Genomic DNA, 21,048 nt, shown 5'->3' on the forward strand with positions numbered 1-21,048 from the left:
ATAACCCAGCAGCCACAGCCTGATTCCCAGGATCCACTAGGCAGCTGGGCCTCGTGGGTGAACTCCAGGCTAAAGAATGACCCATCAGGAAACAAGATGGACCTGAGAAAAAGACACCTGTGGTTGATCTGATGGTTGCACACACACACATACAAGGGCACATGCATCTACATCCACACACTTAAAAAATTCCTAAAAGGTAGTAATTTTCTGAAAAGGCTAGAAGCAAAGTCTGGGGGGGTGAAAGGGGAACCCCTCTTTTGTCTGTACATGGTTTGAGGCCTCAGGGTCAACCCTAGCGTTTGCCAGCATTCTTCCTCCATCCCTTTAAGCAGGTACAGTTAGGTCCCTCTTGCCCACTGGGTCAGCTCTACTGCTCACCAGTATTTTTGGCAGGCGATGATCCCGTTTCTATTCCTACACCAGTTCCTTTTTCAGACTCTCATGTGAATGGAATCCCAGTGTGTAGCTTGTGTCTGGCTGCTGTTGGCTAACACCATGCTTTTGTCATTCCCTCAAGCTGCTGCCAGTTTCAGTAGCTCCATCTATGTCAACTGCTGAGTAGAATTCTATTATGTGTCTATCCTAGCATCTGTTTAGCAACTCAGCAGATGAGAGACATTTCCAGTTCCGGAGAGTAGCGCCTAAAGATGTTAGTGAGATTTCTCACGTAAAGGCCTTTGTGTGGCCTATGCTTGCTCATCGTATGGAAGGTGACCTTACAAAGTGGCTATAATCAGATTTATAGTGCTAGGTTAACTTACTTAGTGTGTATATGGGTGTGATGTGCAAGAAAATGTCAGGCCTGGTGATGTATGCTTTTACCCAGCCATCTTGGAGGCCCAGGCTGTTTAATGCTTTGAGAAAATGGCAAACTGTCTTTCCACAGTGGGCGTGGCACACTTTACCCCTGGTGCGTGAGTGACAGTTGCTCCTTCTGTTCAGCTGTACTTGGTACTGCTGGCTATTTTGGAGGCTGTTCTAACAACCACAGTAATTCCGGATCTCTAATGATGACAGAGGCCAGGTTTTCCGGTCCTTCATGGCTGCTCAAGGATTTCGTCCACATATTCATTGCCTGTTTTATTCTTAGTTAGCTGTGCTGATTTTCCAAGTACTTTGGGAAAAAAAATCCTTTACAGAAAATATGTTTGGATAATAAAGTATATCATTTAAAACATTTTCTTAGCATCTTTCAAAGAACAGATGTTTTAAATTTTGATGAAAGCTAGTTTATTGTTTCTTTCCCCTTTGATACTTTTTTTTGAATGTTCTAAGAAATGTTGGCCTAATGGATGATCACAAAGACTTTTCTTATCTTTCCTTTTCAGGAGTTTTATATTTGAATTTGTACATCTATGCCTACGATCTACTTAAAGGAAACACTTAGATGTGAGGAACAGTATGAGACACTCTTTGTAAAGAACATTTTTGTTTTATTTGTGTGTGTGTGTGTTTGCACATGTGCACATGCATGTGTGTGTGTGTGTGTGTGTGTATGTTTATATGCCAGTGGTGGTCAGTTCTCTTCTTCTCCTTGGTGGCAAGAGCCTTCACCCACTCAGACATCTGCCCTGTGACGCAGGTCCTTTGGCAAAGCTGTTTCCAGGCATGTCAGTACTGTGTGGATGTTAGCAACGGTGTGAATTTCACATTCTGATTGTTAGCTTTTCCCTCATTGAGATCTTATGAGGTTCAAACTACATTTATAGGTCAATTTAGGCAGAACTGACATCTAAGCATGGGCCCATCCCATCTATGAAAATGGTATAGCTCTCTGCCTCTTAGAAAGCACCCCTCTAGTGTTTTATAGCTTTAAAAATACAGATGTTAGGCATATGTGGTTAAATTTATCACTGTCAGTTTTAATGTTACTGTCAAAGGTCTTTTAATTTTCTATAACCTTGTGTTCTGAATCCTTGTTAAACTCCTTTTAATATTTCTAGTAACATTTTACAGATTGTCTGATGTTTCCTACGTAGAAATAATGTTATCTGTGTACAGTGACAGTTTTATTACTTCCTTTCCAAATATTTGTGTGCTTTATTTATTTTCATTAGCATAATATGCCAAGTAGAGATTTCAGTGTAGTGTTTGTTGAATGTAAGTAGTGAGGAGAAGCATTTTTACTTTTGTTTCTAGCTTTAAGGAGAAAGAATGCTTTCTTTCCCTTATTCTTATTCCCTTATTGATAGAGGGATGGATGAGAGGCAGATAGGTAGATGACAGATAGCTATATAGGTAGGTACATAGATTATAGACAGCTACATATATAAATACACAGATAGAGGTTTGCACTACAGGTAGATAACAGATACATACATACATACATACATACATACATACATACATACATACATGCAAAAGTTAGAGACAGATTCAGGGATAGATGATAGGCAGATAGGTATATGACAGACATATGGGCACAAAGGTGGAAGACATATAGAAGATAAACACATAGATGAATAGATGACAGATAATGAATATATGACAGACAGACATATGGACTCTGTGATGGTGTGTACATGCTTAGCCCAAGGAGTAGCACTAATGGAGGATGTGGTCTTGATAGAGTGTGTCACTGTGGGTGTGGACTTTAAGACCCTCATCATATCTGCCTGGAAGTCAGTACTCTGCTAGCAGCCTTCAGATGAAGATGCAGACCTCTCAGCTCCTTCTGCGCCATGCCTGCCTGGATGCTGCCATGTTGCCACATTGATGATAATGACCTGAACCTCTGAACCTGCAAGCCAGGCACAATTAAATGTTGTTCTCATAAGTGTTGCCTTGGTCACGTGCCTGTTCACAGCAGTAAACCCTAACTAAGATGGGTACATAGATGGCAGACAGTTTTTACAAAATTTTGGAGGCTTCTTTCTAGCCCCGTTTTGCTAAGTTTTGACCATGAATAAGCAAGAATTTTATCAAAGTCTTTGTCTCCATCCTTTGGAATGATCAAATGTTTTGTCTTAACTAGTTTCCCATCATGGTAGATTTCACACATACTGACATGTGCATCTTGTGTGTCTGCCATGAGGTCCACACACTCGTCTTCCAAACTGCCTTGCTGGGTAAGGCTTGGGTGTTAAGGGTTTTCACTCATGGAGGATGCCTGGCTGTAGTTTCCTTTCCTTGTATGTGTGTCTACTCTCTATTCAGAGCAGCTCATGCCTGGGGGAGTCTTACTGCACTGCTGTGTGGGAAGCTTGTGTGGGGCCACCATTGCTTACTTCTCCAGTGTTTTAGAGTGTACTCAGGATGCCTTTTGTGTCTGAAGTTTTGTCATTGGAGAGGCTTTTACTACGGTTTCAGCTTCTTCTATGGACTTGGGACTACAGAGGGAATCTATTCTTGTCTAGTGAACTTCGGAAATCTGTGTCTTTGTCAATTTTATCCAAGCAAATATGTCACATAACTTGTTAAATTAGTTAGGGTTTAAATGGTTGTGATGACACACTATGACCAAAAAGCAACTTGTGTAGGAAGGGGTTTATTTGGCTTACACTGCCACAGCACTGTTCATCATTGAGGGAAGTCAGGGCAGGAATTCAAGTGGGGCAGACACCTGGAAGCAGGAGCTTGTGCAGAGGCCATGGAGGGGTACTGCTTACTGGCTTGCTCCTCATGGTTTGCTCAGCCTGATTTCTTATAGAACGCATGACCACTAGCCCTGGGATGGCACCATCCACAATAGGCTGGGCCCTTCTCAATTTACCACTAATTAAAAAAAAAAACGACCTACGGCTGGATCTCATTTCCTCAACTGAGGCTCCCTCTATCCTGATAAATCTTAGCTTGTGTCAAGTTGACATAAAACTAGCCAGTCCACTTGTGGATACTTTATTGTTATCTTTTAAAATATGTATATCTATTTTTATTTTATGTTTGTATGTGCCTGAGCATATGTATATGTATTACATGTATATAGGTGCCTGTAGAGGCCAGAAGAAAGTGCCGGATCTCCTGGACCTTCCGTTGTCCTGTGTGGGTGCTGGGAACTGAGCCCAGGTCTTCTGGAAGAGGAGCACGTGTGTCAAACCATCAAGGGGTTACCATTAGGCACACTCACTGCCATCACTTCTCTCTCTCTCTCTCTCTCTTTCCCTCTTTCTCCAAATCTCATCAACCTTCTGTTTCTAATGTCAGCTGAAACTGCCCTTTCCTATAGAAGAGAGGTCCTAAAAGAATATAAGCCCACCATGTGAATTCTTTTCAGGAACCCTGCTGAAATGGCAACTCTTATTCATATTTTCTATCCCTTTTGTTATTTGCAGCTTCTACACATTGGGTATTTGATGTATTTGTCTCTTTCCCGAGTTCGATCCCCAGCACCCACCTAAAAGTGCCAAACGAAAGAGGAATGGGAAAAAATGTATTTGAGGCTGGTGGTGCCTATTGATAATCCCAGGATGTGGAGAGCAGAGGTAGGAGGATCAGAAGTTCAAGGTGGATCTTTGGCTAAGTGGTGAAGGACAGAAAAGCAGGTTGGACAAGAGCTTCCATATTCCAGGTAGGCTACAGACTCCTTTTGTCTCCTGCAACGTGATCCCCACCCCCTCCAATTGGAGAGTATGGGCACTATCGGAGAGCTCAAGTGAACTCCCATTTCTGAGTAAATTTAAAGAGGGCTGAAAGACAAAAACCAGGCAGATGGTGTCAAATACCAGTGCACCAGTAATGGTAGGTTCTAAGTCACTAGGACCACATGGTGGAAAAAAGAGAATGACTCCCACAAATTGCCCTCTGGCCACAATATTCAAACAGAATGTACCATCCCCAATAAATACACATAAAACTGATTTTAAAAGTCTTAGTGATCATTGATTCATTCCATGAGTAGCTTGTTTTCTGTTGCAAACATACTATGACCATGTGTATGTATGCATACATGTGTGTGCATCTGAGTGTAACATTTCCCCAGTGAACTTGTATTCCCCCAAATATTCATTGCATCTTGTACTACTGGACCCTTGATTTACCCATTAAAATGATTAACATCTAAAATGTTCTCCATAAATTTAGGCAGAAATGTTAACTGATCTGTGATCTACATAAATCTTTTTTTTTTTTTTTTTGGCTAGTGAAAGATCCAGACATTGGGAAGTACCCAAACATTTTGGGCAATCTTGAGCCAGTCAGATCCAATTTGATTTCATTCCAAGAGTAAAATACTGCTCAAAATCACTCAGATTTGGGTCAGGATATGACACTTCCAGGAGAGCCAAAAATCTCCAGTTCAGTCTCCTACCAAAGATATGTGTTCAACAGCTACATCACAATCAAATCTGCGCCCAAGAAGCTCTGTCTAAACAGTGACTTGGCATTACAGCCTTCATCCAGCTGTCTCCTTTCAAATTTAGCAAGGACCAAAAAAAAAAAAAAGATGTAAACTAAAAATATCACAATAACTGGAGGCCAATGCTTAAAACCCTCTTCAATCAAAGCATTGGAGTCAATGCAACAAATATTTACATTAACTAAGGAAATGCTGGGCAGTGGTTCAAAAGCATCCCAGGGCTGGATGTGAGCAGAGCTCTCCTATGTGCCCAGTGACACTACAGAGATGAACAGATCTGGGTCGTATCTGCTGACATCTTTCAGAGATTTTTGAGAGGAAGCCATGCCAGTCACTATGTGCCCGAGGAGCCGAAGGACAGAGAGACAGATTGGACAAGAGCTGGGGGATTCCCGATAAGCTATGGGACTCTTCTTGTCGCCTGCACCATGATACCACCTCCTTTTAGAGTGAGTGGGTGCTGGCTGGAAACCAAAGCACATTTCCATTTCTGAGTCAATATCCAGGGGCCTGAAAGACAACAGAGCCAGGCTGATGGTGCCAGATACCAGGGCTGTACTCCAGGCAAATTATAATCCATGTATCAACATTTAAGGCAAGGAAGGACTCTTAATTGGTTAAAATTTAAGCTGCGCAATGTTCACTCTGGTTAACTATGGGAAACGCAATGCCACAGAACAACAAGGACAAAGTCCCTATCAGAGTCATTGTACTGTTGGTATGGATAAGTACCCGATTCACTGGATGATCCTGGGGCTTTGCTTAGAAGGTAGATAGGGCTGGCAGATAGGGGCTGTGGCCATGGTGTTCTGAGCCTCTGATCAGAGATCGCCAAGGACAGTGGCCATCCCCCTGGGAACTGCCCAAGTTTACACTCAATAGCACTTGACCTAGTTCTGTGAGACTCCTGAGCTCATGAGCAGCCGTTACTATCTCCATGTTTTCGCTGTGTCCTGTTTATGTTTTCTCATGGGACTTAAACACCGTGTCATGGTTCCTTGGGTCCATGTCTGTCATCACCCCTGAGATGTGGGCCCCTTGAGAGCAAGCTTGGGGCTTTGTTTGTCTTTGCCTTGCTTTTGGAGCCCACAGTGGCACTTTTGTGATCCCTGAGATAAATAACAAATATTAGGTAAATGAAAGAACTGGTTACAGACAGAAAAGACTGCCAGCCCTGTAGACAGACCCTCTCTACTGGGTCCATGCAGATTGACATTTGCATATCTGACATTGTTGGTTTGGCAGAAACCAACCTAAGATCTGAAGGCCCTTTGGTATTTTAATTTATTGTCAAAATTTCATTTCTTTTCAATCTACCAACTTCTGGCAATGGATATTTGATTATGGTTTTCGGGCTTTAAAAATCTTTTATGTGGTGTGTGTGTGTGTTTGTGTGTGTGTGTGTGTGTGTGTGTGTGTGTTTATACACATGTTTCTGTACAAGCCCCACACTGGCCAGCAGGGGGCATCAGATACCTTGGAACTGGAGCCATGGCCATTTGTGAGCTGCCCTAGTGTGGGTGCTGGGATCTGAACTCAAGTCTTGTAAGTAGAATGGAAGAACTCTTAACTGAGCCATTTCTCCAGCCCTTTGATGATTTTCAAATTGGCAGATTCATATATGGGAGAAATGGAGAGTTACTAAGTGATGTGATATAAATATTATACGACACTGGCTGCCGCAGATAAGCTGTAAACACACTTGCACAACCTTATTGCTTCTTACCCTTTACTTCAGTGTTCCTTTCACTGGTGTAACAGGCCATGGTCGCTCTGGAAGGAAGGAGCCAGGTTGCACTTCTATAAAATGCCCTTATTTCATCTCTACTCTTACTATTAACTTTGCTAGATCTAAAAATACATTGGAAGTGCATTTTTCTTTCTTAAAAATCCCTACTAGTTCTTATTTCCAGAGTTGCTGATGAAAATTTGTTCCAAATCAGACCCTTGGCTTTTGTTTCCCCTGGTAACTTCAAGATCATTTCTATATTTTTAAGTTTTCTAAATGTTTTCTACACTATGACTGTGTGTCAGCCTGTGGAAACCTGTTCCTTTAAAATGCTTACTATTAATTATTATTATTACTGGGGCATGTGTGTGTGTGTGTGTGTGTGTGTGTTTGGGTGAATGTCCACATGTATGTGTGCGTATGTTTGAGTGTGTGTATGTGTGCCCGTGTACGTGTGTGTATGTGCTTGCCCACCCTAGCTCCAATTTTGCACTGTCTCGGGGATTCTTTAAGCCACTAGCCCCTTAGCATCTCAGCCTCATTTTAGGTATGGCTAGAGATGTATATGCTTTTTTACAACGGTTCTGTAATTCTCCAGGTTTGGTGCATTAGAGGTGTACTGAGTCTGACATACCAAAACCATCACAGGGAAAATCCCATCCTTCAGCTGAGCCTCCTAAGCAGCATCCGTGGCACAGGAATTCAAGAGAGCACTACTGTTTATTTCACAAGTTGCCCTAAGACCCGATTTCTACTTTTCTCCTACCTGATTCTGAATCAGAGGCAACCGCACTCCCCAACTTGCCTAACAACTGGCTTCTGGCTAAGTTCAGCCCATTTGGGCATTGATGGGAGACAGGAACCTGGATGAGAGGGAGGCAGGGCTGTCTGCCTCTAACAGCATCTGTGGTTTTTAGCACAGGGCACCTTGCAGATGGGTAGGCTCTTCAGGTTCTAGCAGCCATGGAGCAGCTCTAGCTCTTGGTTCGTGGTGATCTCACTGCTGTGTTGTGAAAATAGTACCATCACAGGCTCCTTGGTCTCTAGCTCACGGTGCTATCTTGGGAAATGCTCAAGACTTTAGGAAGTAAGGCACAGCTAGAAGAAGGTGGGCCATAGGGAGAAGGTCCTTGGGAACTATGCCTTGTCCTGGCCCCTGACCCCATGCCCCTGTTTGCTGGCCATGATCATGTGCTAAGCAGCTAAGCTCTGATGTGGTCTTCCACTATGATGCTCCATCTCACCCCAGGCTCAGAAACATGAACATTTTGAAGGTATGATCTAAAAATAACCCCCCCACTCCCCCACCCTAACGTTGACTTTCAGGCATTATTGCAATAAAGAATGCTCCACTAAATCACGTCGTCGCACTGTACCCGCAGCTTCAACCATTATTGACCTCTAGGATGCCACACTAACAGCTAAGCATCTCAGTGGTACTGTCCTTTGCACACTCTCTTCTCCATGTTAGATCCCTTTTGTTGCAAGGCCTACTGGGGTTTGGTCTTCCTGGCTGGCTGAAATGCTGGTGACACTTTGTAAGAGAACACGATCCGTTCTTTGAGGAGAAGGAGCACCAGAGTGACAGGGCCTCCTCAGGGTCAAAAACAAATTGAGTCATTTCAAAGAGTAACACTATCATTTTTAAATGTTTTCTGTTTTTGTTTTAACTTTTATTTATTGTATGTATATGAGTGCACTGTCACTGTCTTCAAACACACCAGAAGAGGGCATCAGATCCCATGACAGATGGTTGTGAGCCACCATGGGGTTGCTGAGAATTGAACTCAGGACCTCTGGAAGAGCAGACAGTGCTCTTAACCATTGAGCCATCTCTCCAGCCCAACATTATCATTTTTATTGGTTTCTTTTTGCCTTATGTATTTGGTGTTTGTCTCTCTGTGCCTGTATGTGCACTTCAGGTATACAGTGCTCTTAAAGGCCAGAAGAGGGCATCAGATCCCTTGGAGCTGGAGTCACAGATGGTTGTGAGCTGACATGTGGAGGCTGGGAACCAATCTAGGAACCTTTCAACTGCTGATCCAACTCTCCATTCCTGACATGAAATTTTTAACAACTGTAATAAATAAACTATTAATAACTTAATGGCTATTAAACCATGTGTTTAACTTTAATTTCACACATGCTATCCAGTAGTGCAGTAAGGGAGGCTGTGGAGTCTGTTGTGTTAAAGTTTTTGCTCTAGTCTTAGGGAGCATGTTACCAGAGGAGGGGGAGCTTGATGGAGGCTTTTTATGCATTTGCCAGACCACACAGGCAGGTAGCCAATAGTTTATTATTTTTTAACATACTGTGTGTGTGTGTGTGTGTATGTGTGCGTGTATGTGTGTGTGTGCGCGCACTCACGCACCTGTGTATGTTTATGTGCTTTGTGCCTGCCTGTGTGTGTACATGTGTGTGTCACAGTGATAAAGTGGAAGTCAAAGAACAACTTGCAAGAGTCATTCTTTGTCATTCTCTCTTCCATGCTGTGAGCTCAGGATTAAACTCAGGTCATAAGACTTGGCAGCAAGCATCTGTAACTGCTGAACTGTCACACCAGCCTCAGTACGTAGAACGTTAAAGAGACACTTTCCTCTTTATTCACCGGTTCTCTGTTGTGATAGAGTTGGGTGATATGGCACTATTTCTTTACAAATATCTTATGAACTCCTTTTTTGCTTGTTTGTTTATAGACATTGTCTCTGAGAACATAGTAATGAAATAAAACAAACCAGAACAGGAGCCTGTTTCTTAATGAGAAGGGGGAAAAAGGAGCCAGATTTGGGTGGGTGTGAATGTTGAGAGGGTCTTGAAGATATGAGAGGAAACTGTGATCAGAATATAGTGTATAAAATTGATTTTTAATAAAAAATAAAATAAAATAAAATAAAATAAAATACACAGCCTCGTGCATCTCCAGGCTGGCTGTGAATTCACAATAGTCCAGGATGGTCTTGTCTCCTGAGCCTCCTGCCTCCACATCCCAGTTTAACCATTCTAGCTGCACCTCCATGCTCAGTTTGTCCAGAGGGGAAGGAACCCAGGCCTCCATGCATGCTAGACAAGCTCTTGTCTGACTTAGGCACTTCCCCCGCTCAGCTCTATTATTTATTGGAAAATGGAGTCCAACACTGCTTCCTAAGCCTTGTTCACCTCCATCACTGGAACCCTTAATAAACTGCACAGAAGCAGAGCCCATCTGTCCAGCTCATGATCACAGAGAGTAAACAAAGGTGTACCACATGGCTGCCTATTTCATTGGCGTGGAAACACTAGGCCCCAATAGCTGGCTTGTGCGCCAATGTGAGTTTTTGAACTGTAACAAATGGGCCATGTATAAAAGAAGAGATGGCAGATGCTGGTGCCTGAAGCATGCATGGTACAGCTTAAGACAAGGGATGTTTCCCAAACCATCTAGAATCACAGAGGAGAACATGTGATGGAATGAGAGATGATGTGGCCAGCCTGCAGCCCAGTCTCAGCAGCTGGCCTGAGGCGGGCCTTCCCAGCTGCACAGGGTTCTGGCTTTACTTCCTCAAGGCCCAGGCAGTGGAGTTCCTGCCAGCCTTGCCCCTGTTCCTGTGGAGAACCATCTCTCTACACTGGCACCTAGGTGCAGTGTCTGACCTTCCCAGGACACCAGCTGTGCCCTGAGGTGGACACGGGACTCAGCACAGTTAAGTTAGGCAAGAATGGAAAAGAGAGAAGACTGCTTGCGCTTACTGAAGGAGCTCTGCTTCCGTGAGGGCCTCTGTCCTCTGCTCTCCTGTGGCCATGGCCAACTCTGCCTTCAGGTCTTCAATCTCCTTTTGCAAGCGAACAATCATCTGTGAAGGGAAAAGCGTGTGAGCGCATGTACACTTCTGGACACTGTGACCTCAGTGGCAGCGTGAATGCAGCTTTGGGAGTTGTGAGCCATTGGGTGTGCAAGATGGCTCAATGGTTAGGGGCCAATGTGAGTTCAATCCCTGGGACCCATATAGTGTGAGAAGAGAAGTGACTCCCACAACTTGTCCTCTGAATGCTACGTATGTACTAAGTGTGCACACGTGGGCAATTAATTAACTAAAACCATTAACTATGTCAGGATACAAAACTGGATAGAGAACAATCTAAAAGGCATTGTTGACTCCAACTTTAACACTGTGTCCAAGGAACTCTAGAACTAGTTTTTTAAACAAACAAACAAACAAACAAACCATGTGATTATAAATGGAACTTGTGACCTTGCTCTCTTTTCCCCTTTTTTCCTTTCTGGAGTATCAAGAATGCAGTTAGAAATTATCAAAATACTTGCCGTACACAGTGATACATTCTCTCCATATGCATGCTCCCTTAAATAATGTCTACTATCCCTTTGCATGCCCTAAACTATATGAATGTCCTATTACTGCATGTAATTGCACCTTTTTTTCTCTCTCTCATATGATTTGAGCTCACTTATATTCATCATGACTTTTCAAAGGCATATAATATTCAAAGGCAGGATATATCAAAGTGTACTAGGGCTGAGCAGAGGGCTCAGTCATTATAGTACCTGCCTTTGCACATGGGCATGCATGAGTGATCCCCAGAACCCAGGAGGAAGAAAAGTTAGACGTGGTGGTGTGTCTGGGAGGAAGAAAAGTTAGATGTGGTGGTGTGTGTCTGTAACCTTACTGCTCGGGAGTGGATCCTGGAGTTTGGTGGCCAGATAGCTGCTTAATGAACTCCAGGCCAGGGAGAGACTATGTCTCCACAAAAAAGGTGTGTGTGTGTGTGTGTGTGTGTGTTGGAGTGCTTTCTGCACCAACATGAGGACCTGACTTCCATGTCTCTCATGACACACTCAGAACTGATGTCATGGCCACGGATATCCGCTACACCAGAACTGAGCAGTTGCTGAGGCTTGCTGGCCCCCAGTCTATGGCAGGGTAATGGAGAACTCTATCTCAGTGGCATAAAGCAGAAAATGATAGGACAGAACATGTCCTTGTTGGGCCTCTGGGAAGGTATGCATGGGTGTATACACACACATGTACACATGCGTACACATATGAACACACATGAGTGCACACATGTACACAAATTAGTAGACAGTGGCACTGTAAAGGGGAAGGCATGACAGGAATGGAGGAGAGTTGATATTTACTTAGTTGGCTAATTGGTTGGTTAGTTTTGGTGACTTCAGTTTTCAAGAACTAGCAAAGGTGGATACAACTACCCATGTTTCTTTTACCAAGTTCATAGGGTATTTAGTATTGTGATACAGATGGACTTACCTCAGGAAGCTAAGGATAATGATATCACTAATATAATATGAATATATATATACATTAGTGATGTATATAAATATATGCATACATATACATTAGTTTTATTTGTATTATATACACATACACACACACATACATATATACACACACACATGTACACCCTCTTCCAGACTCCCTGGATACTGGACTCATATGTACACACACACACACACACACACACACACACACCAAATCTTTTTCTAAATATAGTACTTTATAATATCAAGAATTCATCTACATGTTGAAACAACTCACTCAAGCTTTAGGTAGGTGAACACCTATAAGCCAGAAGAGTGTCAATCAAAAGGCTGTAGCAAACCTTTATTTTTGCATGAGCAGTAGAAAAAGTAAGACAAGAATGTCTTCAAAACTCTACTTGGTCATCTTGGCTAGACCAATGAGCCACCGCAAAGAAGAAAAGCACCTGTCCATACTTGTAGATCATGTTACTGTCTACATAGAAGTATTTATCAAAAAGTGGTAAAAAAATTTGTCCATAATCCATTTATAAAGTTTCTTTCCAATATAATAGAAGCCAACAATTATGAAATATAATTCCCCCTTCTACTTAGAGTATCCACAAGTCCTCTGCCCCTTTCACTATGTGATCTAAATACACATGTCCTAGTTAGAGTTAGTATTGCTGTGATAAAACACCATGGCCCAAAGAACTTGTGAAGGGAAGACTTTATTTCACTCACAGTTCCATATGACATTATCAAAAGCAAAAAGGACAGTAACTCAAACAGGGTAGGAACCTGGAGGCAGAGGCCATGGAGGGGTAATGCTTATTGGCTTGTTCCTTATGGCTTGCTCAGCCTGCTTTCTTATAGAACCCAGGACCACTGGACCTACAGTGGACTTCATCTCTCTTCCAGTTAATCACTAATTAATAAAATGCCTTACAGATGTCACTACAGCCCACCTGATCTCACGGAGGTTCCCACCACTCAGATGACTTTAGCTCATGTCAAGGTGAAATAAAACTCTCCAGCACAGCACCTCAGGTATTAGTCAAAAGGTAGAAAAAGTCTATTTGTACCTGTCTTTGAAAATCGAGTCCACAAAACGAGCTAACCAAGCAAATATTAGACCTTCTCCCTCTGTCCCTCCCCTGCCCCTTTCTAATAAGTTATTCTCTCACTTCTTTACTTAGAGATTGCTTCTCAGGAGGTGGAGGATGGAAGTGGTAGAGTAGAGTGTCTTTGACATGAAGGCCAAGTTGATCTACAGAGTGAGTTCCAGGGCAGCCAGGGATGTAGAGTGAGACTTTGTCTCAAATTGAACTTAACAACAAACAGACAAACAGATCTTGCTTTGATCAAGGGGGTTTTGTACATGTGAAGTTCAAACCTATGTGAAGGAGGGGTAAGGCTTTCAAATTCTCAAGAAAATACTAGTTGTGGGGCTGGAGAGCTGGCTCAGAAATTAAGTGTGTGTATCAGACTTTCAGACAACTTAAGTTCAGTTCCCAGAATCCACGTAGGTGGTCCGCAATTGCCTATAATCCCAGTTCCAAGATATCTGACGCCTTGCTCTGGCTTCTTGAGAACACCTGTACTCTTGTACACACACACACACACACACATACTTAAAAATAAAATAAATATTTCAAAGACAGTACCATCTGTCCTACCATAGTCTGGGATATCGCAGACAGCTGCCCTGCTGTCTCCATATCAAGGAATAGATTTATTCTTCCCTCTTCACTGGTTTTATGTTAAGGAGGGAAGCAGACATCTCTGGTGCAATGTCCCTGAGATCTTGACCTTGTCAACACCATTTGTCCAGGTTAAAGGACAGCTGCAGCCTCAGCTCCTCTCACCCTGTGGTAACATGTTCTGAAGATGCTTACAGCATTCTACACAGGTGAGCTTCAGGCTGTCTTGTCTGCATCAATAGGACCAACAGTCCCTCCTAATTGCAGTAGTATTTTGGACATGTGCTCCAGGAGTTTTATTTACATGCACAGTGTCATAGGTTTTACTTGCTGGCTTACTGTCAAAAACCACTGTCAGAAACCTCCAAGCCAAAGAGACTAGAACTCCTTGGATAAGACCTACCTAACTGGTTCGTTTTACTTTGTTTCCTAAATTGATACTGATGCTATAGCTTTTATGTCCCTGTGCCTGTGGATCTGTGTGAGATGCACATGCCCGAGGGATCACCCTATCTCTGCCCCCACCACAGGCATCACAATGTCTGCCATCACCAAAGCTTTCTTTATGTGGGTTATGGGGATCAAACTCAGGTCCTTGTGCTTGCAGAGTGAGCATGTTACCAAACCAGCTATCTCCTGGTTCTGTATTTTCTAAGGCATTTTAAGCCAAAATGACTATTGGATTCTTTTTGTATTTTGTTGAATAGAAATCTGGTTTTCACGGATTGAGATTACTGAATCCATGCCCCCCACAGGTTGCTTGTAGACTTAGAGGCATCTGCAGAGATCCTGGCCCATGTTCAGTCATCTTAGAATCTGCCCACCTTGTGTTCCTTTCATAACCAGGTCACCCTGAAGTGCCAGTGTTTGGTGATTCTGATCATGCAGTCTTGGTACCATATTTGCCATTAACATCTGAGAGTAAGACACAGGAAATCCCAACCAGGTTGTATCTTGGGCGGCTTTTAGAACACTTGTTTTTAAAAGATTAATTTTATTATTTTAGAAACTGTGTCTGTGTGCATGTACAGGTTTGGGCAGGTGCAGGTGAGTGCAGGTGCAGGTGAGAGCAGGTGCAGGTGAGTGCAGGTGTAGGTGAGAGCAGGTGCAGGTGAGAGCAGGTGTAGGTGAGAGCAGGTGCAGGTGAGAGGAGGTGCAGGTGAGAGCAGGTGCAGGTGAGAGCAGGTGGAGGTGAGTGCAGGTGCAGGTGAGTGCAGGCGAGTGCAGGTGTTGGTGAGAGCAGGTGCAGGTGAGTGCAGGTGCAGGTGAGAGCATGTGCAGGTGAGTGCAGGTGTAGGTGAGAGCAGGTGCAGGTGAGAGCAGGTGCAGGTGAGAGCAGGTGCAGGTGAGTGCAGGTGTAGGTGAGAGCAGGTGCAGGTGAGAGCAGATTCAGGTGAGAGCAGGTGCAGGTGAGTGCAGGTGCAGGTGAGAGCAGGTGCAGGTGAGAGCAGGTATAGGTGAGAGCAGGTGCAGGTGTGAGCAGGTATAGGTGAGAGCAGGTGCAGGTGAGAGCAGGTGCAGGTGAGAGCAGATTCAGGTGAGAGCAGGTGCAGGTGAGAACAGATGCAGGTGAGTGCAGGTGGCCATACTGGAGGATACCTGGGGTATCCGTTTCTATCACTACAGTTATCCACAGTTGTGAGTCACCTGACATGAGTACTAGGAACTGAACTCGGATCTTTTGCAATATCAACGAATGCTCTTAACTGCTAAGCCATTTCTCCTGTTGCCTAGGACTAATTTTTTGATTGTCCCTTGTGTTTCATGCAAGCTTCACACTTTAAAATGACAAACACCAGTGTGTGGCTTTAGGTGCCATTATTACAGAGACAAGTAAGCCACACTTGGCAGTTAAGATGTCAGTCAGCAGTAGGAAGAAACGCAATTGCTTCAATTATCAGCTATTAGCTTTTTGCTCCTGATCTTTCTGCTTTCAATCTCTCACAGACTAACATCAAACGCACACTGGTGCCCTCTTCCTTCAGATCCTTCAAAGAAGAGTCTCTTCAGCACAATTTAAAGAAAGTAAAGAATGCCTCTAATGTCTTATATGTTTGTTTTCCATAAATTGGGAACTAATTTTTCTCTTAGGTAATAGGATCCTTTCCATTCTGCACAGCAATGCTCTTGGGATACACAGAGGACAGGTATAGCCACGGTGATTCTCTAAGGATGCAGAGGGGACAGGTAGAGCCACAGTGATTCTCTAGGGATGCAGGGGGGTCTGGGGCAGCCCCAGTGATGACCTTGGGATGTAGGAGGGCAAGGGACAGAAGGCATCTCCTGAGGGTTCAATTCCTCTTGACTCTGATTTTGTGTTCTATTCCCTTGCCCAGGACTCTGTGTGATGCTGATGTCTGACCAAGGTGGGTGCAGGGAAGCTTCTGCTTCACCAATGAGTTCTCCATCAGGGCAGACAAGGCTGGCAGAGCAACCCAGAAAGCCCAATTATTCCTTTTCCTTCCTTTGCCTCTGTCCTTCAGTGGAGCAATGACAAGGGACGGGGCAGATAATTGAGAAGAAGGAATTCAGAACACGGCAGTGATCAGTGATCATATTTCTTTTCTGAGAAATTTGAAAATGAAGTCAGTGAGATTTCACAGTTTTAGACTCTACATATTGCAAGGCCATATGAGCTTATTTTCTAGAGGAATGAGAAGAGCTGAGTGACACAAACATATGCAAACTTAATCATGGAAGTTGACGAATCAGAGACATTTGATCAGAGTTTGGATGCCAGCCTGAGCTGACCAAGGGCTGCCTTCCCCTTGTGGAGAACTTACAAAACACAGAGGAAGAAAATTATATTCAGGGTGAAAAACTGAATTATGTATCTGTGATTTCCTTGCATAAAAAGTCACTTTGATAAAGCAGGAACTATTTTTATAAAGCCAAGAAAACGGACAATTTTTCCAGGAATCTAACCTTTAGGAAACTGTAGAGTAAGGGACAAGATGGTGGTACCAAATATTTCTACTTAGTCTCTCTCTCTCTCTCTCTCTCTCTCTCTCTCTCTCTCTCTCTCTCTCAGGTGTGTGAAAGACGACTTGATACTCCATCTCAAAGGAAAACTGATGTTTTGTGAACGGCTAAGATCTAAATGTAAATATAGGTATATTTTCCCAATGTAATACTTAGCCATTGCTTACCAAGACTTCAAGACTAGCCACACTGTGTCATGAAGCAGATGTTCTTGAGCCCGGCTATCTGGGCTCTGCTCCCTGCTCTCACTAGGACTATGAGCAACTTATTTTACACCCTGTGACTCAATTTTGTGCACCATGGAGACAGCCAGAAGATCTCATCATAAGGTTGCCAAGAATTACTTCAGTGGATACATACCAATACCTAGGACACGGATTAGTACAAAGCCGTGCCCCACAACCAGCTTATGCTAGTCATATAGATCTGTGTTAAGTATATATGTTTATTTAAGCCTGATTAAGAACTTAAGATTTTTATTGGAGCTGGGGATGCAGCCTAGTGTGTAAAAACACTTGCCCCGCATGCTCAAAGCCCTCGGTTCTATCTTAGCACCGCACCGACCAGCTTCGGTAGGTAGGGCATGGCTGCAGTTCCAGCAATCAGATGGCAGGAAGATCAGAAGTTTGAGGTCATTCACACGTGCAAATGAAGTTTAAGGCCAGCTGGAGTGACATAAGTCACACTGCCGCAAAACCCAAGCATTTGCTTACCAGCCTGGGATCAATCTCTTCGTTGAGAATGGCTTCGTTTTTAATTAGGGCCACTCGCTGAGCAAATCTACAGGTGGAGATAGACTCCTAAAGAAAACAAACAAACCACAAAAAGCTTTTAGAAATGTGATGGCACAGAAAGGCCTTTCTCTCCAGATAAAACTTAACTTACATTATCAGGAAAAGTTACCTAAAGAGTAAGATGTCTGGAACAACACACAGTGTGAGTGTACCTAAAAAGGGGGGAGGGTTGGCCCTAGGATACTATTTTCTATCTTTTTATAAAATGGGGTTGACTTAGGGAAATGACAAATGCCCAAATTATAGGCAATCCTGGAATCCCAAGAGGCAACTGGTATGTGTTTGACTCTGTTATAGCTGGACCTCACATGAAAGTCCTAACCATAGCAGGGATCTTGATCCACAAGCATGAAAGACCATAAGGTAGATATTCGTAATGAACCAAAGAGAGGGTTTCACTGCATTGTCCATGAATGATTGGCGCTGTCATAGGATGCACCCTTCTGTCTTATTTTCCTACTTGGGAGAGTGTCTATACCCAAAATGTTAAGCTGACTCTTACAAGACCCTGACTCCACAGCCACCCAGGGAAGTCCTTTGGCAGCATCCCAGGAATAGCATCCTGGATGCCAACATCCGATAGAGTCTAGGACCAGATCTCAGGATAGCTCCGAGCTATCCAGCTCTCATCAGACAGGCAAGGCTGAGCAAGACCACTTGAGGGCTTTCTTCTCTTGTTTCTACCATCAGGCATTCTGAGATTGGCACACATGGCTTCTTTAAGCCACTTACCCGAGGCTGGTTCTCACATGGGTTAATTATGACACCAGCTAAGAAGCCAAGGCTGTGAGCCCCACGGTGGTGGATTTACCTCTGAGGGTATATGTCAGCCCTGTTCAAGAGATGCAGACTCACCCAGGCCCCCAACTCCACCTCACCACCCATCGACAGAAACCCAGACTAAGTTCCAGGGAGAAGGGCTGCATACATCAATGTTCCTCTTCTCCAAAGACAGGGTTGCAATCATGGTGGTCATGCAGTTCCCTCCCAGACTGTCTCTCAGCACGCTGGTCATCATGGAGTTCCTGTAAGGGATGTGTGTACGGTGTTTTTCCGAAAGGGCAATGATGACCTGTGGGAAGTGGGTGGGGTGCACAGATGACGGTGTTAACCGGGTGGGAAGGCACACCTGACAGTGGACTTTCAATAGTGAGAATACAAAAGACACCCAGCACTTGGGCACAGAACAGTCATCTTTAACAAGAGCTTTCAATGCAAAAAATGACACAAGTCGGGCTGGAGAAATGGCTCAGTGGTGAAGAGCACTGACTGCTCTTCCAGAGGATCTGAGTTTGAGTCCCAGCACCCACACTGAGTGGCTCTCTCCTCTCTGTACTCCTGCTCCAAGACACACTCTCTCAGCCTCCTAAGGCAGCTGCATGAAGAGTAAGCAGCATGGTTGCTTAGGGACATCACTTCAGTGTCTTACTATCCTCTCAACTTTGAACCTCTTCCATAAGATGAAGGCTAATATTCACTATTGTTTTAGGGAACACTGGTGTGGGTAACAAAGATTATGCTTATAAACCTTCTCGGTGATATTAAATTAAATATTAATGAACTCATTTTTTGGCTGCAAGTTGTGGAAAATGTAAGTGATGCTGGTCTCAGTAGAGGGGATGGAAAAGGAAAGATGTAGGTTATAAATGACCCAGAAGGTTAGTGTTTCTGCTCCTATCTCTACTGTCTTCCATGTGGTAGAGATTAGCCTCCTCAGAGCCACAGGATGACTGCCAATCCCCCACTCCCTGGTGTTATATACATCTTCATCCGTAAGTTAGATAAGAACAGACTTCTTTCATTTTATCCTGAGCTTCTCTGGAAAGCATCTTGGTCCCTAGGTCACCCATGGCTTGATCACCGTATCTGAAAGGAAGGCTCTAGTTTGCTTTGGCCAGTAAAGATCTAATCCCTATTAGAGCTGGGATGGGCTCTGGGTGCTCCCCACTGGCATGGACATCCTAACATCCTCTCCATGACAAGATCTAAAATTGCTAGAGGAAATAATTAAGCACCAAAATGGGATTGTGCTCTTAAAATTAGAGGAAATGAGGCTTCGTGTGCTAGAAGAAAGAAGCCAGGATGTGGAGACGGAATTCAGCTTTCCCCCTCGTACGGCCATAGGAAAATCACAAGTGTCTTAGCTTCTGTTTCCTCGTAAATACGGGACTAGGAGGCCTGATTATCTTGGAGGGATGTTGCTGAGGTCACGAGGGAGGGGCTGAAGAGAGGACTGTATGAAGGAGTGCTTGTTGCACAAGCATGAGGGCACGAGTTCAAATCTCCAGCACCCATGTAAAAACTTGTATGTAGCTATACATGCCTATGACCCCAATACTGATGGGTCTAGAGATGGGGGGTGGGGTCCCAGAAGCACACTTACAAGCCAGCTGAGCCCAGCAAAATGGTGAGCTTCTGTTTCAGTGAGATACCCTGTTTCAAGGCAGCAGGATGGAGAATGGTAGAAAGAGATGCCCAATATCTGCCTCTGGTTCCACACGCGCACACACTCATATGCATGTGTCACACACACACACACACACACACATGCACACACACAGAGATCAGAGGAGAATCTCTGGGCTAGTTATTGAACACAAGGCACTCAGTGTGTGGTAGAGTCTTCAGAAGGGTCTGCTCTTGGTGGACGTCTGCCCCATTTTCTTGAGAGAGGACCCTGAGCAGGACTCTTGGGGTCCAGACCACATGGAGCAGAGGCAGATATGAAGAGTGACCCAGAAAAGGAATGTGATGTGGGCAAGCAGAGGGGGCCTTGCTCCTCCTGGGTTTGCAATGGGCCCGACAATGAAAGGCCCCTGCGGGCAGAGGGGTCATAGAACTTGTGTGTATGCCTGTGTGTGTGTTTGCCTATGTGTGTGTTTGCCTATGTGTGTGTGTGCCTATGTGTGTGCATGCTCCTGTGTGTGTGTGTGTGTGTGTGTGTGTGTGTGTGTGTGCACGTGCCACAGGACAATTCCTAGAATATATTTTCAAAGCTCTTCCCTCTTTCTTTCTTTCTTTCTTTCTTTCTTTCTTTCTTTCTTTCTTTCTTTCTTTCTTTCTTTCTTTCTTTCCTCCCTCCTTCCTTCCTTCCTTCCTTCCTTCCTTCCTTCCTTCCTTCCTTCTTTCTTTCTTTCTTTCTTTCTTTCTTTCTTTCTTTCTTTCTTTCTTTCTTTCAGACAAGGGCTCTCACTGGCCTGGAACTCACCAAGTAGGCTAGACTGGCTGGCCAGTGAGCCACAGGGATCCACTTGTCTCCACCTTCCAGATATAGAGATTACAATTTTCTC

At 44.0% G+C, this 21,048-nt stretch overlaps 1 protein-coding gene across 2 annotated transcripts in view; it reads right to left on the reverse strand.

The window, feature by feature from the left end:
* Positions 1–21,048, reverse strand: part of Kif6 (kinesin family member 6) — a 291,775-nt gene that overhangs the window by 174,541 nt on the left and 96,186 nt on the right. The window contains exons 8-10 of one of the 2 annotated variants that reach the window (XM_021149143.3): positions 18,687–18,830; positions 17,678–17,764; positions 10,752–10,855 (exon numbers count right to left, since the gene is read on the reverse strand). In XM_021149143.3, the coding sequence (XP_021004802.1) occupies positions 10,752–10,855; positions 17,678–17,764; positions 18,687–18,830 (335 nt within the window). The remainder of the gene's footprint in view (positions 1–10,751; positions 10,856–17,677; positions 17,765–18,686; positions 18,831–21,048) is intronic. The other variant, XM_085832936.1, reaches the window with a different exon arrangement.

This window comes from Mus caroli, unplaced genomic scaffold (assembly GCF_978045245.1).
Source record: "Mus caroli unplaced genomic scaffold, Mus_caroli_1 scaffold_18, whole genome shotgun sequence".
Classification (NCBI taxonomy): Eukaryota; Metazoa; Chordata; class Mammalia; order Rodentia; family Muridae; genus Mus; species Mus caroli.